Source organism: Dermacentor albipictus, chromosome 7 (assembly GCF_038994185.2).
Source record: "Dermacentor albipictus isolate Rhodes 1998 colony chromosome 7, USDA_Dalb.pri_finalv2, whole genome shotgun sequence".
NCBI classification, from domain to species: domain Eukaryota; kingdom Metazoa; phylum Arthropoda; class Arachnida; order Ixodida; family Ixodidae; genus Dermacentor; species Dermacentor albipictus.
Genome location: NC_091827.1, coordinates 21,016,965 through 21,032,023, shown reverse-complemented (window position 1 = coordinate 21,032,023; position 15,059 = coordinate 21,016,965). Strand labels below are relative to the sequence as shown.

Genomic DNA, 15,059 nt, shown 5'->3' with positions numbered 1-15,059 from the left:
GTGACACTCCAGCAACAGGTGTGCCAGTAGTAATATCCAGAGACAAGAAATAAACGTTCTTGCATACTATTGGCAGATTCATGAAATGAAATAAAAAATTGTTTTTATGAAGGTTTCATTTCTGCGGAAACCTTTGTGGAAGTACTGACGCTAAACACAGTTGCTTTAGGGCAATAAGATTCCACACTTTATTTTAAATATGGCTTCACAAGATGCTGGTACTAGTGTTGCTGCCTCCTCGTGATAGGGCAAGCACAGGGGGCAGGATTAGGAGTGCGCCAGTCAGTCGTTAAAAAAAGAAAAAGAAGAAAGCGACCTGTAACAGTGGTGCCGAAATTTCAAATGCCATGCAGTATGTCGTCGGATATTTCGAATGGGGTCCGGGCACACATTGTCGCAAACATGGCGGCCATGAACAAAATTGCCACCGTTCAGGTTATCACTTTCATTGGCGAGGCGGAGATTTTCTCCTACTCGGGGCCAAACTGCACCTTTGTTGCCGGTGTTTGAACCTCACTGATGGCACCGGCTGTTGGAATCTCAGCGCTGCCACCGGCTGTTGGAACCTCAGTGCTGACGCCCGTTATTGCAACTGGGTCGCAAGCCCCAAGGGTAGCGTTGGCCTGGCGGCCTGGGGCACACTGGAAGCATCCGAAGGTCCCAGCAAAACATGAGGCGACTGCTAACAGAACAACTTGTTTATTCTAGCATCGCAAAGAGCGGGCGGTCAGGTCGACCGAAGTAGAGAGACGGGAGAGCACGTTACTCAACAGCAGAAATCGGAGCCTCTCTCCTGGCGTCCGGGGGCAGCTGCTCTTATACTCTTGCCGTCGCGGGCAAGAAGGAAGGTCACGAGATGACACCACGTGACAGCGGCGACGGACGGACTGAGAGACATGTTGGAACAAGGAGGTGACGCATCAGACGGGCCGGCGCCGGTCAGACCTCCTCGCTTCACACTGGGGGAGCTCCTCTCCCCGGCTGCCGCGCTTTGACAAGCGTGGGCACACACACACACACGCACACACAAAGACACGTGGCACTGAACATGCCGGGACGCGCTCGGCGGGGCGCGCTCGCGGCCGCTCCGAACGGGCCAAAATGTCCGCCGCTTGGAACGAAGCTCCGGCGTACGTTGCATCCGCGCTGGCTTTACCGCGCGTCGTAGGCGAAACGTAACAGACCGCCCCGCCGGGGGAGGGAGATCCCGATGGTCAGGGGACTGCATCCGCTGTCCGGAGGGATGTCGCTCGATGATGCTCATAACCGAAGTCGGTCGTCCCTCGGCGTTTCTTGAGCGCAGCGCACCGAGAAGGCCTCGTTCTCACGTTCAGGTTCGCAGAGGACACTGCAAAGTGACTTCGGGAGAGTTCTCATTTTTCTCTCGTGCCCAGCAAGCGTTAGAACTACGCCGAAACTCAGCCGCTCAGTCAGCAAGCACGGCACAACCCTCACTAAGCCATGCCAGGCTCTTTCCCCTTTTATACTACTGCCTAGTTCCTTACAGTAGTCTAGCAGCACTCAGAACGCGTCCACAAATCGGAAAATTGCACTAGAACACATCATCACTGTGAAACACTACACAAAAGCAATATGTTAAAAATCCTGCCTCAGGAAGAAAAACATCAATAACAAACAATTTTGAGGCTGATTCCCACGTTAGGGGCTTCGACTTAAGCCATCGGCGTTACCGTTGAGACTCCCCTTTTTGTAACGCACCTCAAAAGATTGTTGTTGCACAGCAAGGCTCCAGCGCAGGAGGCGGCCATTTGTGAAAGAGATGGTCTGCAGCCATTGGAGAGGGCAGTGATCCGTTTCGAAGCATGCGAAGCGGAGATCGCAGCGAGCGCCCGTACACTACCTCAGCTGGCGAAAACCCCGTAGCCGCATGCGGCGCGGTCCTCAATGCAAACATCACCCCAGGCATACACAGCTCCCAGTCAGTTTGTTGTTCAAACCACAACGCTCTCAACACGCGCTTAATGACGGAGAGGAGCTTCTCAAGGGAATTCGACTGTGGGTGGTACACTGAGCTGTGTAACAGCTTTACCCCGCACCTTTCGAGAAAGGCTGTCGTCAAAGCGCTAGTAAACACTGTGCCCTGATCTGATTGGATTTCCGCAGGAAAACCAACTCGCGCAAATATGGACAGTAGTGCATTGACTATCTCAACTGAGCTGAGTTCTTTAAGCGGCACTGCTTCAGGGAACTTTGTCGCTGGGCAGATCACAGTCAAAATGTGTCTGTACCCCGTGGCTGTTACCGGCAGAGGTCCCACTGTATCAATAACGAGCCGTCTAAAAGGCTCCGTAATGATAGGTACCAACTTCAACGGCGCCCTCGATTTGTCCCCTGGTTTGCCGACCCGCTGACAGGTGTCGCATGTCTTCACCAAGTGGTCTGCGTCCCGAAAACACCCTGGCCAATAGTACTCTTGCAAGAGACGGTCCTTAGTTTTCTTAACTCCTAGGTGTCCGGACCACGAACCCCCATGCGACAAGCGCAACAGATCCTGACGATAGCACTGAGGCACGATCAGCTGATCGAACTCCACTCCCCTGCGGTCTATATACTTCCGGTACAGGACCCCACCTCTTTCCACAAAGCGAGCATTTTTCTTGGCGACACCTTCCTTGACAATGCAGCGTATGTTTTCTAGGCTGCCATCCTTCTTTTGCTCGGCTATCAAAGCCGACCGGCTGACTTTTAGCAACCTATTAAGTCCGTCTGACGTAGGCGCGATGAGCAAATTTTCAGATAGCTCTTCTAACTTTCCCGCATCGGGAATTTCCTCTCCAGTATCTGGTGCGTTTAACGCTACAGACTCAATTTTATTCAGTTCGGGCGTGCTCTGAATATCAGCTTGCTGCGCCTCTGACCCTTTCTCACCGTTCGACAACGTCGGCCCCGCAACTACCGCCTTTGCAGCGAGCTCCCGAACCTTCGATCTGGTTAAGGCCTGAACGCTAGCCTCACCAAACAAAAGCCCCTTCTCGCGCAGGAGGTGATCGGACCTGTTCGAAAATAGGTACGGGTACTGGGGGGGCAGCATAGATGACACGGCCGCCTCCGTCTCAAGTGCTCCGAAAGGTCCTTCAATAAGCACTTTTGCTACGGGCAGACACACGCTATTAGCTTCCACGGCTTGCTTGATCCAAGCGCACTCGCCCGTGAACATATCGGGTTCTACGTAAGAGGGGTGAACTACATCCATTGTAGCTGCGGAATCGCGAAGCACTCGGCACTCTTTCCCGTTTACGAGGAGGTCTCGCATGTAAGGCTCGATAAGCTTCATGTTCTCGTCAGTGCTGCATAATGACAAAAACACGACTTTTGTTTTTGTTTCCGGACACTGCGCCGAAAAGTGACCCGGCTTCTGGCACGTATAACACACGCGCGCTTGCCTCGCCTCGAACCGCTTTCTGCGTTCGGCTTCGGCTGCCGCCGTCTCCTTACGTTCGGTCGGACTGCTTTCACTCGCGTCCGCACTACGTGTGTCCCCCTTTTCTCTCATGGGCGTGAACTTCGGCCTCTCAAACTTGGAGCCAAATTCACCCTTTTGACCGTCCTTAGCTCCGCGAGCCCGACGCGTCACAAACTCTTCGGCTAGCTCAGCAGCTCTAGCCACCGTACTAACGTCTGGCCTGTCCAAGACCCAGTACCGCACGTTCTCAGGTAACCGACTATAAAACTGTTCCAGCCCGAAACACTGCAGAACTTTCTCGTGGTCACCAAACGCTTTCTCTTCTTTGAGCCACTCCTGCATGTTTGACATAAGCCTGTAGGCAAACTCTGTATATGACTCACTTTTACCTTTCTCATTTTCCCGAAACTTCCGACGGAACGCCTCCGCTGACAGCCTGTACTTTTTTAGCAGACTCGATTTCACTTTGTCGAAATCCTCTGCCTCCTCTCTCTCCAAGCGAGCGACTACGTCGGCCGCCTCGCCGGGTAACAAAGTGAGCAAGCGCTGTGGCCACGTTTCCCGAGAGAACCCCTGCTTCTCGCACGTTCGCTCAAAGTTAACCAGGAACAAACCAATGTCCTCTCCAAGCTTAAACGGCCGCATCAGGTCAGTCATTTTAAACAATACTCGTTCTCCTGCACCGTGTGCCTGACTTCCATTACGAGCGCGTTCCATCTCTAACTCGAGACGTTTCATTTCCAAAGCGTGTTGACGGTCGCGCTCTCTTTCTTTCTCTTGTTGCTCTCGTTCTATCTGTTCTTTACGTTCACGCTCATCTTTCTCTCTTTGCTCCTTAAGTTCGCGCTCCTGTCTTTTTGTCGTCTCCCTCTCCTCAATGGTCTCAAGGCATTCCGACAGCTCGTCATCCTCAGCTCCTAACTCAAGAATAGCCCTTAGCAGTTCTGGTTTTCTGAGTTTGTCTGAGACATCCAAACCCAACTCTCTTGCAAGCTCCAGCAATTTCGGTTTGCGCAACGACTTCAAATCCATGGCTGCTCTGAATGCTGCTTTCTCTACTGCCTACTATTGTCTTGCCGCAACTAACCCGGCAGCAACGACAACCACAATTACCAGCTCTGTTTCTGACACTAACAAAAGCCTGGCAAAACTCAGAAGAAGAAAGTCCCGCACTCACCAAACCTCGCAGCCAAGATTTCAGCGCAGTCGTTCCGCTGCAGGCAACCAGTCATCACACAGGGCTCGTTGCACTGCTCCCGGATGGTCGTTGTGCTGCTCAGCATACAGACAACCGCATATCTTCGCTGCTGGCCTCCGTTGTCGCGATCTCACCGCTGGCAACCAGATGTTTGATCCGCACCGATGGCACCGGCTGTTGGAATCTCAGCGCTGCCACCGGCTGTTGGAACCTCAGTGCTGACGCCCGTTATTGCAACTGGGTCGCAAGCCCCAAGGGTAGCGTTGGCCTGGCGGCCTGGGGCACACTGGAAGCATCCGAAGGTCCCAGCAAAACATGAGGCGACTGCTAACAGAACAACTTGTTTATTCTAGCATCGCAAAGAGCGGGCGGTCAGGTCGACCGAAGTAGAGAGACGGGAGAGCACGTTACTCAACAGCAGAAATCGGAGCCTCTCTCCTGGCGTCCGGGGGCAGCTGCTCTTATACTCTTGCCGTCGCGGGCAAGAAGGAAGGTCACGAGATGACACCACGTGACAGCGGCGACGGACGGACTGAGAGACATGTTGGAACAAGGAGGTGACGCATCAGACGGGCCGGCGCCGGTCAGACCTCCTCGCTTCACACTGGGGGAGCTCCTCTCCCCGGCTGCCGCGCTTTGACAAGCGTGGGCACACACACACACACGCACACACAAAGACACGTGGCACTGAACATGCCGGGACGCGCTCGGCGGGGCGCGCTCGCGGCCGCTCCGAACGGGCCAAAATGTCCGCCGCTTGGAACGAAGCTCCGGCGTACGTTGCATCCGCGCTGGCTTTACCGCGCGTCGTAGGCGAAACGTAACACCGGCGAAGCAGTTTCTGGTCAGGCCTCACAGCGTTAATAGCCGTGACAAAAATGAGAAGCCCCTGAAAACTGGCTGCTGTTGTTCATGCAAGTACGGTGTACTGGAATACTGATATCCTAATACACTGTACTATAGTATACTAGGATATTAATATTCTAGTACAGTACCAGTACATCGGTGATTGGGAAAACCAACTCCGTCCTGTGCTGCGAGGGTTACGGCCACTCGGTAGAGAGCTTTAGGTTAGGGGACGCAAGGGGCTTGTGTACGCAAAAACTAGGGGCGACGGTACTACTACGCTTGCGCAGACCCAGACGCAGGGGTCTATGCATGCGCAGTACCATGGCCCCTAATTCTTGAGTACGCAAACCGCTTGCGTCCCCTAACCTAAACCTCTCTAGAGCCGCACTGCGCGTTTCGGGGAATGGAGGATGACTCTCTGATGGAGTTTCCGTTCAGTCATTGTAGTGCAGAGGGCGATCAGTGGTGGATAATAGAGGGGCGCTTCCATCTGGTTCTCAGTTCTGGGTTGCGTTTATCAGGGCTCATATCTTGTCCCCAAACAGTCCTTTCATCTGTCTTGCTTGCGCTTCACTTCTTTAACACTTTGCTGCCTGTATCTCTTAGGTTGAGTACGACATGTGCGTTTCAGCTTGGCATAGCACTCCTGAGCCTCGAAAGGAAATCACTGGGCGCGCAGCACTAAGTGAAGGAAGAGAGCGCAAGGTATAGATGAAGATTATTGTTTGCGAACAAGATAAGCCCCTGATGTTGCAAGTTCTTACGATATAGCTTATATTTATTTATTTAGCAATACTGTAGGCCTTGGCAGGCCCATACAGGGGTGGGTTACAGCGGTATTCACAGTTTCAATCACTATATACAATCACTACTATATTGCATTGCACGGCATTAGGGAGATAGCAGCAGTAAAAGCGCGGCCCTCACATCGAGCCGCGAAATCAGTAGCAGTAATGCCCTTCCATCCACGTGCCACCGAACCTGGTGGGCACAAATGGGTACACGGATGGGCTTTAAGCAGCAGCAAAAAAGTTTTAACCTTTAGTGAGCGCCAAAACGTCGCAATGTCCTTCTCTCACGTGACCACCCGTGACGAAAGCCTACAAACTCGGGGGAAGCTGCTCCTCCCAGCCAGCGGTGTGCGGCACTCACCCCCTCCCACCTTTGGGATCGGCCCACCTTTCCCCAGTCCTATCATCGTGGCAGCTAGGGCTTCGAGATGCTATGAGGCATTGTACCGCCTCTGTGGTTGGCCTGTGATGTAAGGGAAAAGGTTATAACATATGATAAATCAGTCATGATGCCATCGTCGTCGTCGTGCCTTTGTTGCAATTTGCTTGCCTTACACCAAGGAGACTATATACGAACATCGTTGCCTCACACCATATTGTAAGAATCACTTTGCTGAAACCCATAATGATGCTATAGGATAGCCAGCTACCTGCAAAATACCTCGCATAACATTGACTCTCGCACTGCATGGGAGCAGCATTTTTTTTTTCTTTAGCGAGGTTTACTTTGCCTGCCAGTGCCGACTGACTGCCAAATCCCTTTCCGAGCTTTGGCGATCGTTCGGGTTCTTGCCAAGTAGGCTGAACGGGGATTCAGCACAAGCTGATGTAAAAAAAAAATGAAATAAATGAATAAATAACTAAACTGTAAAAAAAATTTAAATATGTGTTTGATGGTACATAAGCCAGGGTCCCCAGGTACACCGGCCTATAGTGCTCTAACCATAGTAGTCCTCGTACACTTTATTTTCTTTGTGGCTTATGTTGCGCTGTTTCTATAGCGACACATGAATGGAACAAATACAGCGATAAAAACAAACTGCATATACAGCCTAGTTTGAGCGTTGCAGGTTTTATTTTCTTCATTTGTAGAAGGCTCTTCAGGTACACTTCATTGTGTGCATGTATTTCGATGTGCATGTATACAAATGAACATATGGATTCGAAGAAGTAAGAGCCGGACTTGCACATGCTGGGATTGGAGCAAAAAAAAATATAAATAACGGTGCAGACGCACGCGTCGCAGTGCAATTTTCCGTTACAGTGTAGGCCACGTGACGAAATTGGAAGGTAGTGCCACACTCTCCTGTTCTTCAACTGGGAGAAATCTGTCGCCACGAGCGACCAAAGACGAGTCCTTTAATGTCCGTTTAATGTCCGTGCATAATTCTCATCTTTACCACTCTTCACCCATGGCAGCAACAGCACTTTGAGACTATTGAAATGCGCGTTGATGCTTAGAAACGCACGAACGCTTCTAAAAGCACTGTATACTAAAATAATTTCGGCTCGTGTAACGCTGTTGCAAAGAATCACAGGGCGACATTAGTGTCCCTGTATACTACGTTAGTTCCGCGCGAACACTTCTAAAAGCGCTGTATACGAAAATAATTTCGGTTCGTGTAATGCTGTTACAATAAATCGCAGGGCGACATTAGTGTCCCTGTATACTACATTAGTTCCTATGCCTTCTCCTTCAAAGCAACGTAAAGCTTTAAACTTTACTTTCTCATTTTCCGTCAGGACATACTGAAAAGTTCTAAGCTTGCTGTTTACATCAAAACCATCACGTTTGTCTCACCTGTACGTACGTTGATCGTATATTATCTTACTTTTTATTCCCATTCCTGCCCTCCTCGTCCTCAGGCCTTTCTGTATGCACCTACATCCATATACGCTGGTAGAACTACCTGCATTTCAATAAAGAGCTCATTCTCTCTCTCTCTCCCCCAACTCTTATGTGTGGCAGAACTTGCTGAAAACAAAAGAAACGACCACATTGCGTGGCGGAAGATTTGAATGGCTCATGGCTGCTCAGTTCTTGCCGATCTGTTCTGCTTGTGGCAGCCATGCGCTTTGAGAGGATTGAAATGTGCGAACGCGTCTAGAAGCGCCTTATTTCTCACCATCGCTCGTGGCAGCTTAGCACTTCGAGACCATTGAAACAGTCATTTGCGCCAGTAAAACAGTAAATAACGACACGTTTAACATGAGTGCGAGACAAAACAATGCTTTTTACACCGATTCCAACAGTGCGTCGTATTGGGGCAATGTTTTTTTTCTGCTCAGCAGCATTTTTTTATAACAAACATCGACGAAAACAGCATTTTCCTTTTTTTTTCTGCCCTGGGTTGCCACGTGGCATGATGTCATTATAATACTGTTTCATGCAGACACTGCACCATCGACTTATGAAACTTGTGACTTATATGATCGTACAAAGGGCCCTTACCAAAAGGGTACGTGTGGAAAGCCTGAAAGGGTGTCGTGGTGTTTTTAATTCCATGCATACTTCTCCAAGGGTCATGTGACAAGCAACAATGTGAAGGATGCCATGTATGATAGAAGGTGAGCGTAACCGCTGTCATGTGTGCACTACTTGGAGAACTTGCGCTGCTTCCAATGTCATACTCCAGGCCTGCAGACAGAAGAGGCGCGTCGCGTCCAGCGTGAAGCGCGCAAGTGAAGAATTGCCACTCCTCTGGACTCGTCTTGATGCGACGTCAGCATGCCCTGGTTGGGAACTTGCACCTGGCAGGGAACCCAGCGTGGTGCTTGTAGTGCCGTGATTACTGCTAGGCGTCGTTTGACGTCACCGCCACAGGCAGCGCCTTGTCGGAGAACATCTTTGAGTTTCGGACCCGCTCTTCTAACACCTGCAAGTGGCAATGAAAATCGGTCCATTTACAACCTGCTTGCATGTGCGAGTTCCTTCATGGTCTAGTTTCTGCCTGTGAATTGTTCTTCCCTTTAGGCCTCCCGAGTATCTAAGCATCATTGTCTTAAGTTGAAGCGTGAAATTCTGAAACGAGTTCTTCGTTTCCTTTAGTAACGAAAATAGTTCAATAAAATTGACAGCTAATGGACTGCTGATGAAAAAAAAATTTTTTTCCAACGTGGAAGTTGGATCGCCCAAGGAGATATGACCAATGGCGGACTGTTGGTAAATTGATAATGATAGTCTATTCCGCCACCGTTCACGGGTAATGCTCCTGCCAGATAGCTTCGGTTAGAGTCGCAGAAAAAATTTCAATGGCTACTGCCGCTAGTTTGATTCCAACGCGTGGTTTTGAGGCAGCTACGTCTTTCACTCGTGGCGACTCAGCTTGAAGCCAAAGAAGACAACAGGCCTTCCTTTACGTACGACTGAAGGAAACTGTCACCGCGGTGCTTACCTCCTGGCGCCTCTGCTCGGCCTTGGCCTGCTTCTGACGCAGCGCCTCGGCGGTCACCGTGGGACAGTCGGCAGGTCGCCTCTGCGAAGCATGCATCCGTCACCGGCAGCAGTGTGGGCTACACAGCAGGCTATTTTTCGCGAGTACATATAAAGTGAAAAAAAAATATTAGGGGTTGCCAACGTCAAATGTGACGCTGTGACGACTGTCTCGCGTCAGTGACATTTCGTGTGCACTGGTGCGATTTTCTGCCATTTCGAAAGCAATCACGTGGACACCCAGGTGCATTACCGGCGCCGCCGTGATGTTCCACATAAAGTCCAAGTGCGATAACATCGTGGACGCTCGCCGTATGCTGCAAGTGCGAGGCTGAGCCAAGGATGGTGGCTCGATCTCGCGCTCGCGAGGTAGGAACGCGGGGACGGGTGCGTTCTACTCTGGCGCCACCGGCGTATGGCGCAGATGAGCGCGGGCGCCATCTTGAAAGTGACGTGCGATGGGTCGAGTCTATGCGCGCTGAGGGCTGATAGCTTCGTGTGCGCTGTGTTCTCGCCGCTTAGTTCGCGTTGAAGCGAGAGACAGTGCGAAGGTCGATTCGCTCGCTACTGCTGCCGCTCTTCCTCACGCCGAAGTTTTGATAGCGAGTGTGCGCTGTCGTCGAGTGAGATGTGTTCGTGTTTGCCTAGGTGCATGTGACACCATGCTTGTTAATTTAGTTAGCAAAGGAACGTTTACAATGAAGTTTATACGCCTGATAAAACTACAATCCTTACTTCGTATAGCTGTCTAATAATTCGCTATGGCAATCAGTGCTTCGATTACCGGGCGAAACTGCGACTTAATTAATGCACTAGCATTCTTTGGGTACTTCAGGCACTTTACGGGGCCTGTCTGTGTATCTAGCCGTTTTCCCGATTACCTGGGTCTTTGGCGATGTGCCGCTTTTCAGTGAACCTCTTTCACACCAACGCTTTAGCGAGCTGCACCATGAATGCTCCAGGTGTGTGCCGCTCTTCAATGAACCTAGCTCTCGCCAACTAAATTGAGTCACTGACTTGTTTCGACAGTGGCAACGTACGTTGTGCCGCTATATTGATACCATGCTAAACGCATTACCGTCGACAGGATTTTGTGTTTAATTTAATGCCGCGGTGACTTTTTTTTTTCACATTAGTGAGTATTCATGTACTTATATGCGCCATCACATCGACGTTTCACCATGAGTAGCCCCCTAATCACAGGTGACGCGCTGACCATACATTACGCGTGATAGCTATATTTTACAACTTTATGTCATGATGTGGATTTTAGTGGAAGCATTTGATTTTATATATATATATATATATATATATATATATATATATATATATATATATATTGTTCTCGTGTAAGTGCTTCTTACTCTTTTTCTTTAGCTTTGATTTTGGAATAGCGGACTCTTCAGTAGCCAAAGAGAGATGAAGAGGAAAGGCAGGGATGTTAGCCAGTAGCCAAACTTGCCATCGAAGTTAGTTGGTAATATTAGCACAATTAATTGTTCAAGTGGTGCTTGGATTCAGTACGCGCATATTAGGACCGGCGCGAAGGAACAAGGGGCGGGAAAGGCGGGGCGAACGTTGCATTTCAATTGAAATTTTTACTGCCCAGAAAAAAGTGAACGTACGGAGACACATACAAAATCGCGGGCAAGTTTTCTGGGCAATTCTGTAGGGAAATGTTGGAAGATTTGCACAGGGGAAGGAACGTTAGTTGTATCAGTACACGTTCAGTAGTATCCTCCAGGAAGGAGCGCGGTTATTTCGAGAGATTTGCGTGACTGCTGCGTCTGTGCGCCGCGGTGATGTCCGTCGACTGAAGTTTATTTTGCGCTCGTCACGTGCGAAATTCTGTGCTGTTTCGCATATCTGTGTGGAGATCGCGTTTGCGCTGTAAACGTTTTAGTTGAAGTGTAGCGTTCATCATCATCATCAGCCTGGTTACGCCCACTGCAGGGCAACGGCCTCTCCCATACTTCTCCAACTACCCCGGTCATGTAACAATTGTGGCCATGTTGTCCCTGCAAACTTCCTAATCTCATCCGCCCACCTAACTTTCTGCCGCCCTCTGGTACGCTTCCCTTCCCTTGGGATCCATTCCGTAACTCTTAATGACCATCGGTTATCTTTCATTCATTCATTCATTCATTCAGAATTTATTTAAGACAACGAAAAGGTTGTCCAGGGTGACGTGGCAAAAGGCATACTTTGCCTGACGAGGCCACGCCACCCGGATGACAGGCGGCACCACAGGCTACAAAAATCAAGAAAGAGCATTACATAATAGAACACACATTCAATATTTTTTTACACAGTGCATAAGACATCCTTACAAAAACACAGGCTTTCGGCGGAAAAACATTCCCTCCTCATTACGTGTCCTGCCCATGCCCATTTGTTTTTCTTGATTTCAACTAAGATATCATTAACTCGCGTTTGTTCCCTCACCCAATCAGCTCTTTTCTTATCCCTTAACGTTGCACCTATCATTCTTTCCATAGCTCGTATAGTGGTTAGTACCTTGCGTTGTGTAGCGTTCATCCTGCCTTTTCTCTATCATATCGTGCACGTTCGCCCTGGTTCTAATTAGGCGCACACTGGAATAATTGAAGCACGTCACCCAGTCGGCTCAATTGTTTCGTTTCCCGCCGTACTCAGTTCCCGGCCAGCGGTCTCGACTCACCCGACACGCCGCAAAGTCCAACGGTGAACTGAGCAACGGTACCAAATACAACGGTATAATGGTTATACTGTCACGTTTCAGACCATCTCGTGCGCATAAAGCCGTTACGAGAGTATAAGCGTACACAAGCGCCACAGCGATGCTTGCTTCGGAGTTTATAAAACGCTTCAAGAAGAGAATCCGGTGAAGTAATCCCTTGTCGCGTCTGTCTCGGTCAGGGCGGGCTATTCTGCAGCAAAAAGGGGAGCCATCAGCAATCTCCCTGTATACTTCCAAAGGATTGATATCCCTGCACAGTGCCAAGACGGGCAAAACGTTCCAGCGCAAAATCAGAGCACTATAAATATGCTACCTTTCATACGACACAGAATGTGTGGAAGAGATACGGGGAAGAAGTCTTCTGGCTACAAGACGTTCTGGCGCTGTGCGCGATCAAACCCAGCAGCTCACAACACAGTCCCAGGCTCTCCTGCGGGACCCAGGCACTGGTTGTGTGTGTGTGCAAAAGAATAACGCCTCCGCCACGTCAACAAGCATATCAGTGCCAATTTCCAGTATCAGTAAATGCTCAGTGGAGCGTCACCTGCTGCGGGCAGTGCAGAAATGAGCAGCGTATACCCTGCGGTGCATACAGAAAATTCTGGAAGCACTGTACAGGAACAGCGAAGCGGTAATTCACTGGAAAGGTAGGATGACACCTCGAGTAAGACATCCAAAGGGCGCTGCTCTAGGGATGCCCTCGCCTATGCTTTTCGCGCTCTGTCGTTGGCATAGAGGCGAAGTTGACGGAAATAGACATGGATTTTGACCTCGATCGGCTACTGGGATCAATAAGCCGTCTGCCCACGTCTCCAGCCTTCTGTGTCGGTGGCATCGTGCTCCTGGCCGACAGTGCGAAAACCTCCCAGCTGCTGATGGATACTGTTCAGAGGAAGCACGGGTCCTCGGCCTACCTTTATGCTCTGCTAAGTCGCCGTGCACTCTGGTGAACCAAGACGGGTACGCTTAATGTACAGCGCCGAAGTTCACTCGCTCCGAGGCAACCATGGCTATGTATCTGGTAGAAGACGCTGCCTGCATCGCCGAACTGCAGGCGCTCAACACTACACGAGGCCGAGTTGACCCTGAAGATATCTTCATATACGATACATTTTAAAGCGCGCCTTTCTCGGCTCCAGGGAATTCCTCATGGACTTTCAACAGATTTGAGGTCACCGTGGGAAGGGGGGAACTGTGGAAGACAGTTACGGCGCCAGCTTTAAGTTTCAAAGGGTTGTTTTCACTGGCTTTACTTAACGAAAAATAACAAAAGCATAGACGTTTCGCCACCTATGCGGGTGGCATCGTCAGTACACAATGGCAACAAATGAGAAATACATCTTATTTATCTATTTATTAGATAAATAGGATGTATTTCTCAAAACAACACTTTAAAGCATGAGTTCCCCTGGCTTTTGGAACATTTTCTCACGTAGCCAGCTTTAAGTTTGTGACGCACATCAGCGTCTGCGACACGCCAATCACTAGAAGCCCGACAGAGGGAAGCGGGCAGTGCGGGACTGATAGTTCACGGTGGGTATATATAGGTATGCCCAAAGAGGTGGTATATACGAGTACAAGAAGACGTCGACTGGCCGTCTTTTCGAAGCGCTAAAAGCAGTCGCAAAGCTTGCGTAAGAACGAAGACTGAGCAAGACATACAGGACGGACGCCGAACGTACGTATAAAGGTGTTCAAATACCTCCACCCGAAATGCACAAACACAAGATGACATTGCGCATGAAGCATCTCGCAGAGCGGTATATACACGGTGTCCCGCAAAGCCGCCTGACGAAACCACTGCGAAGGTATAGGAAAAACAAAGTGCAGTAATCGATCACATACAAAGGGTCGAACAGAAAAATTTGGAAAGTGACAGCAGCCATGAAACCCGCTTCGAGTTTTTATATAAGAGCAAGGTCAAGCAATAGTTTGAAACGGAACCGCTATACGAGAACTCGGAGGGAAGTAGCCTCCTATTGTAGCCAGACTTGGAATATTGTTACATGTACCCCCATACGAGCAAAATACACGCCCATAGCCTTGATATTCCTGCCCGCTCTGCGGCCAAGCTATCGGGAGTCCACCCCTCCCGGTGGCACAGCGTGGCCGGGCGGGGCAGGTCTACACCCCTGCTGCCCTGCCTGAACAGAAACAGCGGTGGTTTTCGGGAGCCGCTAGAGCAACCGCATTATATGAGGCAGTGGAGAAATGCGAACGAAGCTTCGAATACAGCACGGTGGAATGTGATCGAGCTAACTGCATGGTCAGCTGCACTCATACTCTCCCCGAGTGATTTACAAGCACAGCTACCTTGAAATATCCAGAATTTCATCTGGAAAGGGCAAGGCAAAAATACTATCATCACATCATGGTATTTGCCGCAAGTTAAAGCACACACAAAAGGAAGACACATAAAGACAACACACAAAGTCTTCCTTTTGTGTGTGTTTTAACTTGCTGCAAATAACATGTCTTTTAGCAAGCACCAACTAGGCCAACAAGCAGTTCTGTCATCACATCATCATCGCCCCCGGAGGTCACCAGGGAATGAAAGTGGGCGGGTATACACGTGAAGGGGGCAGTCAATGACGAGCCAGCGTTGAAAAGTTTATGTGTAGCTCCCGATTTATTAATCGGGGTTT

The 15,059-nt window shown here is 49.9% G+C and overlaps 1 protein-coding gene across 2 annotated transcripts in view; it reads right to left on the bottom strand.

Annotated features, from left to right (window-relative positions):
- Window positions 1-8,550: 8,550 nt before the first annotated feature.
- Window positions 8,551-15,059, bottom strand: part of LOC139047347 (uncharacterized) — an 11,566-nt gene continuing 5,057 nt past the window's right edge. For both annotated transcript variants that reach the window (XM_070521170.1, XM_070521171.1), the window contains exons 3-4: window positions 9,658-9,738; window positions 8,551-9,138 (exon numbers count right to left, since the gene is read on the bottom strand). In XM_070521170.1, coding sequence (XP_070377271.1) covers window positions 9,058-9,138; window positions 9,658-9,738 — 162 coding nt within the window. In that variant the 3' untranslated portion in view covers window positions 8,551-9,057. The remainder of the gene's footprint in view (window positions 9,139-9,657; window positions 9,739-15,059) is intronic.